The sequence below is a fragment of the Dermacentor albipictus genome, chromosome 1, assembly GCF_038994185.2.
Source record: "Dermacentor albipictus isolate Rhodes 1998 colony chromosome 1, USDA_Dalb.pri_finalv2, whole genome shotgun sequence".
In the NCBI taxonomy this organism is placed as follows: domain Eukaryota; kingdom Metazoa; phylum Arthropoda; class Arachnida; order Ixodida; family Ixodidae; genus Dermacentor; species Dermacentor albipictus.
In genome coordinates this window covers 459,848,666-459,861,231 of record NC_091821.1, presented here as the reverse complement: position 1 = coordinate 459,861,231, position 12,566 = coordinate 459,848,666, and the positions used below count along the sequence as shown (strand labels likewise).

The following is a 12,566-nucleotide window of genomic DNA, read 5'->3' as shown; positions in this document are numbered from 1 at the left end:
GCAGAAAGAGGAACCAAATTAGGGGCCATCGGCGAGCGAGAGAGCGCGTCAGTGTCGGAATGCTTTCGACCAGAGCGGTATACGACACGAATGTCATATTACTGCAGGCGAAGTGCCGAACGGCCGAGGCAGCCCGACGGGTCTTTCAATCAGGAGAGCCAAAACAGGGCGTGATGGTCAGTGATGATGCTGAAAGGGCGACCATAGAGATAAGGACGAAACATGCCTAAAGCCCAAATGAATTCTAAGCATTCCTTCTCTGTAACGGTGTAATTCATGTCAGCTTTTTTAAGGGTGCGGCTGGCATAAGCCACGACGTATTCTTTATTCAGGGCTTTCCGTTGGGCCAAGGCTTTCCGTTGGGCCAAGGCTTTCCGTTGGGCCAAGGCCAAGGCTGACACCACTGGCGTCTGTGTCAACCTCTGTTGGCACAGTTGGGTCGTAATGGCGAAGAATTTGCAGTAAAGTCAGCAACTTGCGTAACTTGTGAAAGGTTTCATCGCATGCTGATGACACGTGGAATGACTTTGCTTTCGGTAAGCAGCTTCGTCAGGGGTGTGATAATCAGGCGAAGTTCCGCACAAAGCGTCGAAAATAAGAGCACAGGCCTGCGAAATTTTGCAGGGCCTTGATAGATGTGGGCTTCGGAAACTCGGCGACTGCGCGAAGCTTGTCAGGGTGAGGAACGATACCGTCTTTCGAGACAACGTGACCGAAGATGGTTAATATTCGGGCAGCGAAATGGCAATACTTGAGGTTGAGCTCTAGGCCAGCTGAAGTGAGTCAGCTAAGGATGTCATGCAGATAGGTGAGATGTTTCGGAAAATCCTGTGAGAAAACAACAATGTCATCCAGGTAACATGAGCAAGTCTTCCACTTGGATCTGCGAAGGATGGTATCAATATTGTGCTCGAAGGTAGCGGGATCATTGCGGAGCCCGAAAGGCATAATATAAACTCGTACAGGCCATGGGAAGTGATGAAAGCTGTCTTTGGGCGTTCAGCCTCAGCCATGGGAACCTTCCAATAGACAGCGCGGAGATCTAAAGACTAGAAGTATTCGGTACCTTGCTGGCAGTCAAGAGCATCGTCGATCCGAGGCACTGCGTAGACGTCTTTTCTTGTAATCCTGTTTAGGCGGCAGTAATCGATACCAAACCGAACCGTGACATCTTCTCATCGCACTAGAACGACAGGTGACGAGCACGGGCTATGAGAAGGTTGCATAACGCCGCGCTGCAGCATGTCGTCCACTTGCTCTGTGATAACTCGGCGCTCTTCTGCGGAAATGCGGTACGCACGCTTTCGCAAGGGGGCATGGGAACCGGTGTCAATAGCACAAGAGAGACTTGTCGTGCGACCCAAGGATGGCTCGCTGCAGTCGAACGAAGAAACGAATCCGTACGCTAGAGTAAGAAGTTGAGTGCGATGAGACGGCGAGAGGTCTGCGGCGATGGCGCTGCCAAAAACTGCTGAAGGCGGTGTTAATGAGACGGAAGGTATGGCGTCCGGATGTAAAAGGGCGGCGCCATCGTGAACGTCAAGGTATCCAATACATGCGACAGTTTGCACAAATCCTAAGGTCTCACCGCCAAGTATGGTCACTAGATACCGGTGTGGATTACAGATGAGTATCAAAGCAGATTCAGACCTAACAGTGATGACGGCGAACGGGAGAAATAAGTCCTTGCGGTGAGCAAGAACGTCAGATGGCGTAAACGTCACAGCTGAGTCTGGCACGGCAGTACACGACAAGGCCACGAGAACTGACGTCTCCGGAGGTAGATCAGCACCATCATCAAAGACTTATTTTGTGAACACTGAAGTCGGCGCCGAGCGATGGCGAATCACATAGCGGCGAAATGGCCACTCGCGTGTGAGAATAATTGATGATGACACTATGACGCGACAGAAAGTCCCACCCGAGGATGAGATCATGAGAACAGGATGGCAACACAAAAATGTACATGATGTATAAAACGTCTTGAATTATTACACGGGCATTGCATACAGCTGTAGGATGAATGCGTTGCGAGCTAGCAGTGCAGAGTTCCATGCCAGATGGAGAGGTCGTGAGTTTTTTCAGCTTACGACCAAGATTTTCAACGATGGCGGAAACTGCGGTCCCGATATCGATAAGCGCTGGAGCGGATGCTCCCTCGACACGGACGTCAATGACACGCTGTGGTGAAAATCGAGGTCTTAGAAAGTTCGATGAGCTAGCAGTTCTTGCCTCCGGAACTGCTCTAGTCAGTTTCCCTCGGCAGTAAGTGACCGACGACGCATAGGTGACAGCGACCGTCGACATGGAGATGGAGACCGGCGCTCGCGATCAAAGGGTCTCAGCGGCGAGTCAGCGGCATCTTAGCGGCGTATCTCGGTGGCATGTTGTGGCGCGTAGGGAAATTGGTCGAAGGCGTCACGTTGCGAGGGCATGTTACGACGACAAAAGCGCGCAACTGAGCAGCAATGCCACAGGCTAAGCAAATAGGCCTGCTGTCTGGTGTGCGCCACGTGTCGGCTCGACGAAGAAGCTGAGGTGACTTCCGTGGAACGGTAGCAGGGGGAGTCCGGTGCGTTGGTGGTGGAACGGAATGTGACGGTGGGGGTGGCCGTGTGACAGCGTCAGCATGTAGTTGAACGGCGAGGAGAGCGGTGCCGTCACAGGAGCTGGCGGGCGAAAGAGGTAACTGCGTGAGATATTTGGGCACGGATGGCTTGTTTTACGGCCGGAGCAGTGTCGGGGCAGGCTCCTGGCTGTGAAGGAGCAGCGACAGCTGGCGGGCCACTACATTGCGAATGAAATCCTTCAGCTGAAGGACGAGAGCAGAAGGATCGGTATAGCCAGCGGCATCAGCAATGGCCGAGAGCGAGTCAGCCTGTGGGACGTTTTGGCGGGCGATGTCACGTTGGCGGCGCAATTCGCCGAAACTCTGACACAGGTTGATGAATACAGCGATGCTGGTTGGACTCATGGCCAGAAGCATTTGCAACGCGTCGTCCTCAATACCTTTCAGAATATGGTTATTTTACTCTTTCTCCGCCGTAGTTGGATTAATGCGGATGCAGTGATCCAAGACATCCTCAATATAAGTGGAAAAAGTCTCGCCCGGTTGCTGTGCTTGTTGACATAGAAACTGTTCGGCGCATAGCTTGCGGACAGCGGGGAGGCCAAGCACTTCGGCGAAATGTGTTTTGAATGTGGACCAACTCTAAACGTCAGATTCGTGATTCTTAAATCATAGATTGGCGACGTCAACAAGGTCGAATATGACGTTGTTCAGTTTAGATTGGTCGTCCATTTTATTGTGAGCGCTTACACGTTCATAGGAGGACAGCCAGTCTTCGACGTCATGTTCTCCGGTCCCGCAAGAGATGGCTGGGTCGCGCTCACGCAGAACGCCGGCGCAAGTGCCACAGGCAGCCATGGGTAAGGTTGGTGCGTAGGTCGCATAAGTCATCGCGACGGTGGGCAACGTATGATTGCGGAGCTCGAGGGTGAGGAGGCATTCCAGTAATCTCCACCAAATGTAAAGATGTTTAATTAAAGGTGAGAGAGAGAGAGAGAGAAACTTTATTGTGATTGTAAAGATTTGAAGGAGGCGTGGCCGGAGCCTCTCAGTCCAGGGCCCCACTGGCCTCTGCCGCCTGCCTGACCTGGCTAATTAAGGACTTTTGTCCTGCCAGATCGGAGCGGGCGAGCTGTGCCTCCCACTGCTCCATAGTCCTACTGGTGTTTGGCCTATGAGGGTGCTTAGTGCACTCCCAGGTTATGTGCATTAGGGTAGGTATGCCACCGCACCAAGGACAGTTGGCCCTATAACGAGTGGGATACATGGCGTTTAGCAATTTTAAATGGGGGAACACCCCGGTCTGTATTTTACGCCAATCGGCGGCCTCTTCCCCGTTAAGTTGTGGGTGAGGCGGCGGGTATTTTCTTCGGACTCCACGCTGATGAGCAAGGATGTCTTTGGCATTTAAATTTGTGGAATTTTGTGATGGGTAGTGCGGGTGGTTGGGGTTAGAAGAGGACGCCATCGCTCGGTTAGTGAACCCTCGAGCTAACGCGTTAGCCTTTTCGTTCCCCTGTACCCCCGCGTGGCCCGGGCACCAGAGTAGGCGATGATGGTGGTTGAAGGATTTCGGGATTATCGCGAGGCTAGCCGCAGTCACGTGCCCCTTGAGAAACATGCGACATGTCTCCTGGGAGTCCGTGACCACGACCGAGTCCCTTTGCGAACGCTCCGCGTGAGCGAGTGCGATCGCCACTGCTAATATTTCAGCCGAGGTTGGGGATCCCGCCGTGGCCGACGCGGTAATTTGCTGTTGGCTGACAGCGTTCACGACTGCCAGGGCGTACCTCCTTTGGTAGCGCTGCCCGGTCGTCTCTGCATACAGAGCTGCGTCCGTGTAGTACGTGTTGTACCTATGGTTGCTAGAGTAGGCTGATTGAATGTGTTGTGCACGTGCTTTGCGCCTTTCTTTGTTGTACTCTGGATGCATATTCTTTGGAATTGGGGCTACTGTAATTTGTAGTCTTGAGTCTACTGTAGTCTTGAGTGTCTGTAGTGCTCTCCCGTCGCTCTGAAGCCACAAACCCAGGACTCGCATCGTGGGTACCTCTCGGACTGATTGGCCCTCAACCACGATGTTAATCGATCCTCTGGGTTTGTAGCCTTTCGCGTGTATCCGGATAACCTCAGATTTTTCGGGTGCGCACTTCAGGCCACTCCATCTAGAAAATTTCTCCACCGCTAATACTGCACTTTGGAGAGTATATTCCTTATCCCCTAGTGAACCTCTGCTCGTCCACAGCGCGATGTCGTCTGCGTAGAGCGTGTAACCTAGGTCGTGTATCCGATCCAGATCGCGCGCGAGTCGACACATCGCAATGTTGAAGAGAAGAGGAGATAATATAGCTCCTTGAGGTGTTCCTTTGTCAGGCATTTTAAATAAATCCGAAGTGATTTGGCCAATACTGATGCTCGCCTCGCGGTTGGAAAGAAACACTCTTAAGTAATTGTATGTGCGCTCACCACAACCGGCGAGTTCGAGTTCTTCCAATATTGCGGCGTGAGAGACGTTGTCGAAGGCTCCTTTAAGGTCTAGTGCTAGGACTAGTCTCTCGTCGCCGTACGGTATATTAGTTAGAATTTCGTCTCTAAGTAGGAGGAACGCGTCCTGGCAAGATAAACCCGTGCGAAATCCTATCATGGAGTCTGGGAACCTGCTCCGCTCTTCCAGGTATCGCTGCAATCTGCTATGGATAACCCTTTCATAGAGCTTACCTAGGCAGGACGTGAGCGACACCGGCCGTAGTGTATCAATCGAGGGATTCTTTTTTGGTTTGGGGATCATGATTATTTTAACCGATTTCCACTCTTGGGGCAAGTCTCCCTTGGCCCAGCGCTCGCTATTAAATATCTTTGTGATTTTCGCTTGGGCTACCGAATCCATGTTTCGAATCATTGCATTTGTGATCGAGTCTGGGCCCGGTGCCGAGTTGTTAACTGCGGATTGTGCCGCCTCATACACTTCCGCGTACGTTATATCTTCGTCTAATTTAGGGTTCGCCTCCCCCGCGTATTGTCTCCTCGCGTACGACGATCCCGTGGCAGGTGAGGGTCCTATGTACTTTTTCTGAAGCGCGTGAACGAGATCTTGGTCTGTACCCTCGAAGTTGTCTGCAATAATTCGGAGCTTCTTGTTGTTCTCAGTACGCGTGCTCATCGGGTCTAGCATGCTTCGTAATATTCGCCACGTACTGCTCGTTCCCAGAGTTCCTGACAGGGTTCCACAGAACGTCGCCCACTCGTTTTTAGCGAGCTCGTTGGCATGGCTTTGGGCTTGCTCTGCCATGAGAGCGATGCGTTGTCTCAGGTGTTTGCTTAGACGTTGCCTTTTCCACCTCTTGGCCAGTTTCCGCCTCTCTTCCCATAGGCTGACCAGGTGAGAGTCTATCACCGGCACCTCCGCTGTGCGCTCAATGGCTTTAGTGGTGTCCCCGTGTGCTCGTCGAAGGAATTCGGTCCATTCTCGCATGTTGGTCGGGGCTGTATCCTACTCCTCCAGAGCTCTCTGGAGTTTTCTATAACGAGGCCAGTCAGTTAATTTAGTCTTTCCTATTGTTCTCCGTATGTTGGGCGTGGAGAGCGCTACTCGGATTATGTCGTGATCGCTTCCTAAATTTTCATCAAAGGAAACCCATTGTGCGTCTCTGATGTTTATTGTAAAGGCACGGTCGGGCGCCGTGTCTCTACTGACGCTGTTACCCGTGCGCGTCGGTTTGCCGATCTGATTGACTGCCCGTAAGCCCAAGGCCGTTGCGGTGCGCTCGAGTAGGAACCCTTTGGGCGACGTTTTCGCGTATCCCCATAGTATGTGGGGTGCATTAAAGTCACCCACTGTCACCGTCTTATCCCTGGTGCCCGCTAAATCTTTTGTTGCTGAGAGAATGTGGGGTAGGTCGTTCCCTTTGCTTTTGGGAGGACTGTACAGATTTGTGATTAGTGTGTGTGCCTTACTTCGTTTCTTTGGCATCACACTGATAACTATGGAATTAGTCTCTCCCTCAGTTGGCGGAAGTGTTAATAATTGAGCGTTTATCGACTTGCTCACCAGCGTGGCGACCTTCGAATTTTGAGGATCGCTCAGAGTGTAGTATCCCTGCAATTTGGCCGGCTTGGCCCCGACCTCCTGCAGACATTTCACGTCCGGAGCGATTCCGGAGTTTTTGATAAACTGGTGGAACACTGCCGCTGTCCTGGAGAAGGAGCGGCAGTTCCATTGCCATATCTCTAATTGGTCTGAATTTTGTATTCGTTGCGATTTATTAGCGTGATTAGCCATGTTGCCCACTCTTATTTTAAGCCCGTGACGTTTCCGTGTCCGAGCCGTCAAATTCTGTTACGCAGTGGCTTATTTTAGTTTTTGCCGAACCCGCTCCTATCGCAATTGCGCGTTTTTTGGTGGGAACAGCCTGCGAGACTGCCCTAAGCTGTTCCGCCACGAACCCCTTGTGTTTCTCGAAGTCCTTCGTGCACTGTTGTTGAAATTCCGTTAACCTTTGGGTAATTAATGCCATCATTTCATGCATAAATATTTTCAAGTTTTCCGCGATCATTGTCTGGATCTGCGCTGCCGTTATCTGCGCGTTTTTTGAGATTTGGGTTGTCGGAGACTGCGTGGAGACGGAGTTTATATCTGCCGCCGCTTTCGCTTTGGCTATTTTTTTCAGATTGACGCGGCATTTCCTGCTGTGGTATTGTGCTATTGAAGCGCACCTCTAACTCTGACACTTGTTTCTCAAGTGATTGTCGTTTGCGTTCTTCTCCTGAGAGCTGTTCTCTTAATCGCGCATTTTCCTTTTCCAATTTTTGAATGCGTTTATCATTTTCACCAGTATTATGTTTTGGAGCAGTGGGAGAAACAACCCTCGCCCAGCTCACCTGCTGTTTTTTAGGCAGTGGCGAATTTGACCGCTGTGAAGCCCTGGAGCTGGAGGGGTCCCTCGACGGGGTATTGCTCTTCGCTCTGCTTCCGTGTGGAGATCTGGATCGCGATCGGTGCCGGTAAAAGTCCTCCTCTTCCATGGACTCGAACCAGCGCCCCGGTGCCTTTTTGGTGTTCTGTCCCGACCGCTCCCGCGATCGAGACTAGCGAGTCGTCTTCACGCGCTTGGCGGCAATCAGTTTGTTCGGGCACCGACGCGTCTCGTGCCCCGCCGCCCTGCACATGGCGCACTTCACTTCACATTCGTGTCCTTGCGGGGGTGGATTTTCGAGTCCGCAGCCACGGCATATGTTCTTGGGGTTCGGACAAACGTCCGAGCGGTGTCCCTCTTGCATGCACTCCAGGCACATTTGGATTGTTGGCCTGTACTCCGTGCACCGCATCTCTACTCCCATGTAGTACACGCATTTGGGGCGCGTGCCTCCCGAGAAGGTGAGGAGAGCGGTATTAGAGCTTCCTAGCATTCGGGCCCTTTCGATGGTGACTCCTTGGGTCCTGACGCGCAGGTGTTGCTGGAGATCTGCTGATTCGGTGTGTGCTGGGAATCCGTGCACCACCCCTTTGTAGCTATCATCTGGATCCGCTACGTACACGTTGAAGGGGTGTTGCTTGCCTCGCAGCTCCATGCACGTGACTCGACGAATGACGTCCGCCACTTCCAGTGAAGGTGTGGAGACGATGATGATATTTGTTCCCTTTCGGATTCGCAGTATGAAATCTTCTCCAGTGATTTTTCGCTGGTTCGGTCCGTTTCCTGTGATTATCGTCCCGGTAGCCCGAATAATCGCTTGCGGTATTTCTGTTCTCAGATATTCCTTGAGCATTAGTCCTTTGTGTGGCTTCAGTATTATCTTGATGTCATTCTTCGGTAATGGTGGCAGAGGCTTCCCCTTCCTCGGGCGCATGTTGCGACGACCGATTTGCCCGTCTCCTTTCGCGCCGCCTGCTGATGGCTGTCCGTTTATGTTGTTCTTGTTGGAAGCCGTTTCCCTGTCGTTGCGCTTAACAGCCTCTCGCTGTCGCCGCGATAGAACTAACTGCCAGCCGTCCATCGCCTGGTTGTGAGCGGCGATCTCTTGGCGAGAATTAGAAGCGAGGACTAATTAAAGGTGAGGAGCAGCAGCAGCAGAGAGCAGCAGCGAACAACCCAATCTCTCTAGCTAATCACGGGGAAGGAAGAAGAAGACCACGAAGTGCGGACGTGCTTCGTGCCAGCTCTGCTATTTTCCTGTGCTTTGGCGGACAGTCGAACTTTTCCTGGAAATTCTACATACAAGCGACCGACAGAACCTACAAGAAACATGGGGATACCGGATTTCTGGCGGTAGGCCCCTTTTTCGACTTTTACGGATATTTCAAATTCGAAGTCGGCCAGCTGAGCGCTAGGCCTAACCGAGCTCCACGCGCGAAGAGGCCGAGCCGAAGCCTAGGCGAGGCCTTGCAGCGCTCGCAAGCTAACAGGACCTGGAAATGGAGACCGTGGACGATGCTGCTCCCCTGGACGAGCTCTCAAGCGGGGGAACGTGGTTTATTCGGAGAAAAGGCCATTTCACGCTCGAGCAAAGTGACGCATCTGCCGTGCGCGAGCCGACGGGGAGCGCTACGAGGCCCAACCCCCGGCTGGGGAAGAAGCTGGCTGCAAGATCGGTCGAGAAGCAGCACGCGGTGGTTCCGGAAGGTGCTCAGAAAATTATTATTCGCCCGAAAGAAGGTATCAATCGCATCCTGGAGGAAGTTGGAAGATTGCGCGTGCACGTCTACCTGGCCCAGGCAGCCAGGGTCGACCCGGAGGCTGCAGACGAAGACGTAGCATCACCAAACCTGACGCAGCAGTCGATCATGATAGCTACGCTAGATGCGGCACGGGCAACCAAGTACGCTGCGATCACGGCCCTTCGCATCGGTGCATCTATGGTCGAGACGAAGGCGTATATTGCCATGCCGGAAAGCGGAGGGAAAGGAGTGATCCACGACGTCCCGCTAGATGCAACTCACAAGGAAATCCTCGATGCACTTAGAAGAAATAAGAAAAATCCATCGATCATTGGAGTCAGAAGACTTGGGGCGAAATCCAAATCTGTATTGATCCTGTTTGAAGACTGGAAAGTGCCGATGCAAGTTTACCTCCGATGCTTCCCCACAGGCTGCTACCTATACAAGAAAAAATATGAAGTATGCGTCACCTGCGGAAAACTTGGACATCGGGTGGATGTTTGCCCGAACCCCAACGACGTCAGATGTCGGGGGTGCGGAGCCGAAAACCCCGAACCAGATCACAGCTGCGAGCCTCGATGCCTGCTATGCAAGAAAGCCCACCTACTAGGCGACAGCAAGTGCCGGGAGATATATCGCATGCTGTACATCATCAAGAAAAAAATTATGGGAGAAGAAGATAGAACAAGAGAAGCTCCAGGTGCAATCCCCAACTCAAGGCAAGCCCCAGGCCACCACCTCGGCACCTAGAGAGGAGCACCGAGGCAGAGCAAGGGATGCTACCAGAGACCAGGTGGGGCAGCAGTCGAGAGCGAGATCTAGCTCGAGACCCGGAAGGAGGTCCAATTCGTGGTCCGGAGGAGGCCGCCAGCAGACTTCAGCCAAGTGCCCTGCTGACCAGGGCCGGGGACCCGGCTTGCCGCCCAGGGACCCCAAGGACCCGTGGGGAAAAAAGAAGAAAGAAGAAAATACCCACGTGGTAAGCTTTGGTAGCAAGGGCTCCCAGGCTGAAAAAGATTAGGTTAGCTTACTTAAGAAAGAAATAGAGGAGCAGAAGAACGCAAACATGAGGTTAGAACGACTGCTGAGGGAAACCCAAAATCAGCTGAGCGCGCTAAAAACAGAGAGGGTACCTGCAGAGGCTCCCAAAAAATGCAACACCCACATCACTCCTCCTGCTCCTGTGCCAGCTGCATCTGGTCAGGAGGAAGAGGATATGAATGTGGATTTTACGAGACAACCCCCTTCCAAACGTAAGGCGGGGGAGACCGACCCGCTGGCGAGCTGGCAAAAGAAAATTGAAACGTGGCTGATGAAAATGGACAAGGAGAACGAAACCATGAAACCAGGACAGCTACAGAATGGAGGAGCAATTGCGCTATTACAGGCGCAAGTGAACCAACAATCTTGCAAAATAGACGCCCTAAGCACTTCGATGGATACCTTAGGCACGACAATAGCTAGGCTGTGCGAGAAAATCGGCGCCATAGAAGTTATTCTTAATAGAATTGGATAAAAATTCGGTTAAGAAAAATGCCTCCACATTCTGGCAGTGGAATTGTAGGGGGTACCAAAGGAAAAGAGCGTTGCTGCAACAATACCTCGAGCTGCAACAGGAAGCACCCGTAGCCATAGTCGTGCAGGAAACGGGAAAGGCCCCTGTTAGATTATCGGGTTACCAAAGCTTTGGCAGCGGCATGGGGGATAAATGCCGAGTCGCCACCTTCGTAAAGCGAAACATTGCAACCATTGTCCATGATGTCTCCCCCAGTGAGGCAGAGGCTGTTCTCATCGAGATTATCACAGGGAAGAAAAATAGAGATAGCATATTCCTGCTGAATATGTACAGCACACCCAAGCAAAAGAAAATTAGATTCGTTACTTTATTCCGCAAAGCGCTCAGAGCCGCAGATGGGAGACCTCTCATCATTATGGGAGACTTCAACGCGGCTCACGAGGAATGGGGATATACATACAGGGACCCCAAAGGTAGACGAATATGGGAAGATATAAAAACGCTAGGGCTTACTCTACATGCTGACCCATGCGTCCCTACGCCCACAGCCAACAGTATAACCAGGCACACAGCACCCGACCTCACGATAAGCCATATGGCGGGAACAGTAACATGGAAAAGCACAGGACAAAACCCAGGCAGCGACCACTTTATTATTTCGCTCACGCTAGGAAAAGGCGTCAAAACACGCCTCATCAAACAACCGAAATTAAAGGAGTGGGATAAATTCAGAGAGATAAGAAAGGAGGCCTCACTGCCGGACGATATCTACAATATCGACGAGTGGACAATTATAGAGGATGACGACGCACCCCTAGCACTAGACAGCAAACTGCTGAACATGTGGAGCAGAAAGTGTAATTTGGAGAAAAGACTCAAGGCACAAAGATGGAACAGGAATATCCGACGCGAACTAGCCAGACTCAACAAAGAAATAGAAACATATGCGATTAAGCTCAACGAGCAAAATTGGTACAGCAAGTGCGATGAGATGGAAACCAATATGAGTCTCTCCAAAACATGGAGCCTTCTCAGACATCTAATCGACCCTAGTAAATCAAAAATGCAAGCTAGTACAAACCAGGTGAGAGCGAGGCATGGCTTTGTTGGCACAGATGACGAGCTCATTAGCGAGCTCCAAGACACATATCTTGGAAAAGCAGAGAATGAGGTGTTTAGGGACTATGAGGGACCTCCCAATCCAGATCTCGATGCTCCCATCACCACGACAGAGGTTAGAGCAGAGATTAATAACCTCAGAAAGAGATCGGCCCCCCGCCCGGACGGGATAACAAACACAGCTCTTAGGAATCTAGACGATGAGTCTATCATTACATTAACCAAATTTATGAACCAGGTGTGGGAGAAAGGAGAACTCACAAAAACATGGAAACAGGCGGAGGTAGTCTTTATTCCCAAGCCACGCAAAGTACCCGGCTTGAACAACATGCGACCAATCTCCCTCACCTCGCGAGTAGGGAAATTGATGGAGCATGTTGTTCAAATGAGGCTGACCAGGTACATGGAGGAGAATGATCTCTGGCCGCATGAAATGGTTGGATTCAGGCCAGGGCTCAGTACACAAGATGTTATGCTCAGACTTAAGCATGATATCCTAGACCGATACGACTCAACTGACACCAGGGCGATCCTAGGTCTCGACCTCACCAAGGCATTTGACAACGTTAGCCATAAGGCTATCTTGGTAGGCCTCGAAGAGGTAGGTGGCGAACACAGGGTATATGCATACGTCAAAGACTTTCTGTCACAGAGGGAGGCGAATATAAAATTTCTGGATGTAAAATCCCCTCCCATCACACTTGTGA

General features: G+C 51.7%; 1 protein-coding gene across 1 annotated transcript in view; it reads left to right on the top strand.

Moving 5' to 3' along the window:
- The window catches only part of LOC135902828 (4-pyridoxate dehydrogenase-like), a 151,549-nt gene that overhangs the window by 87,943 nt on the left and 51,040 nt on the right, over positions 1 to 12,566 (top strand). Inside the window, exon 7 of the mRNA XM_070531356.1 lies at positions 9,055 to 9,414. Coding sequence (XP_070387457.1) covers positions 9,055 to 9,414 — 360 coding nt within the window. The remainder of the gene's footprint in view (positions 1 to 9,054; positions 9,415 to 12,566) is intronic.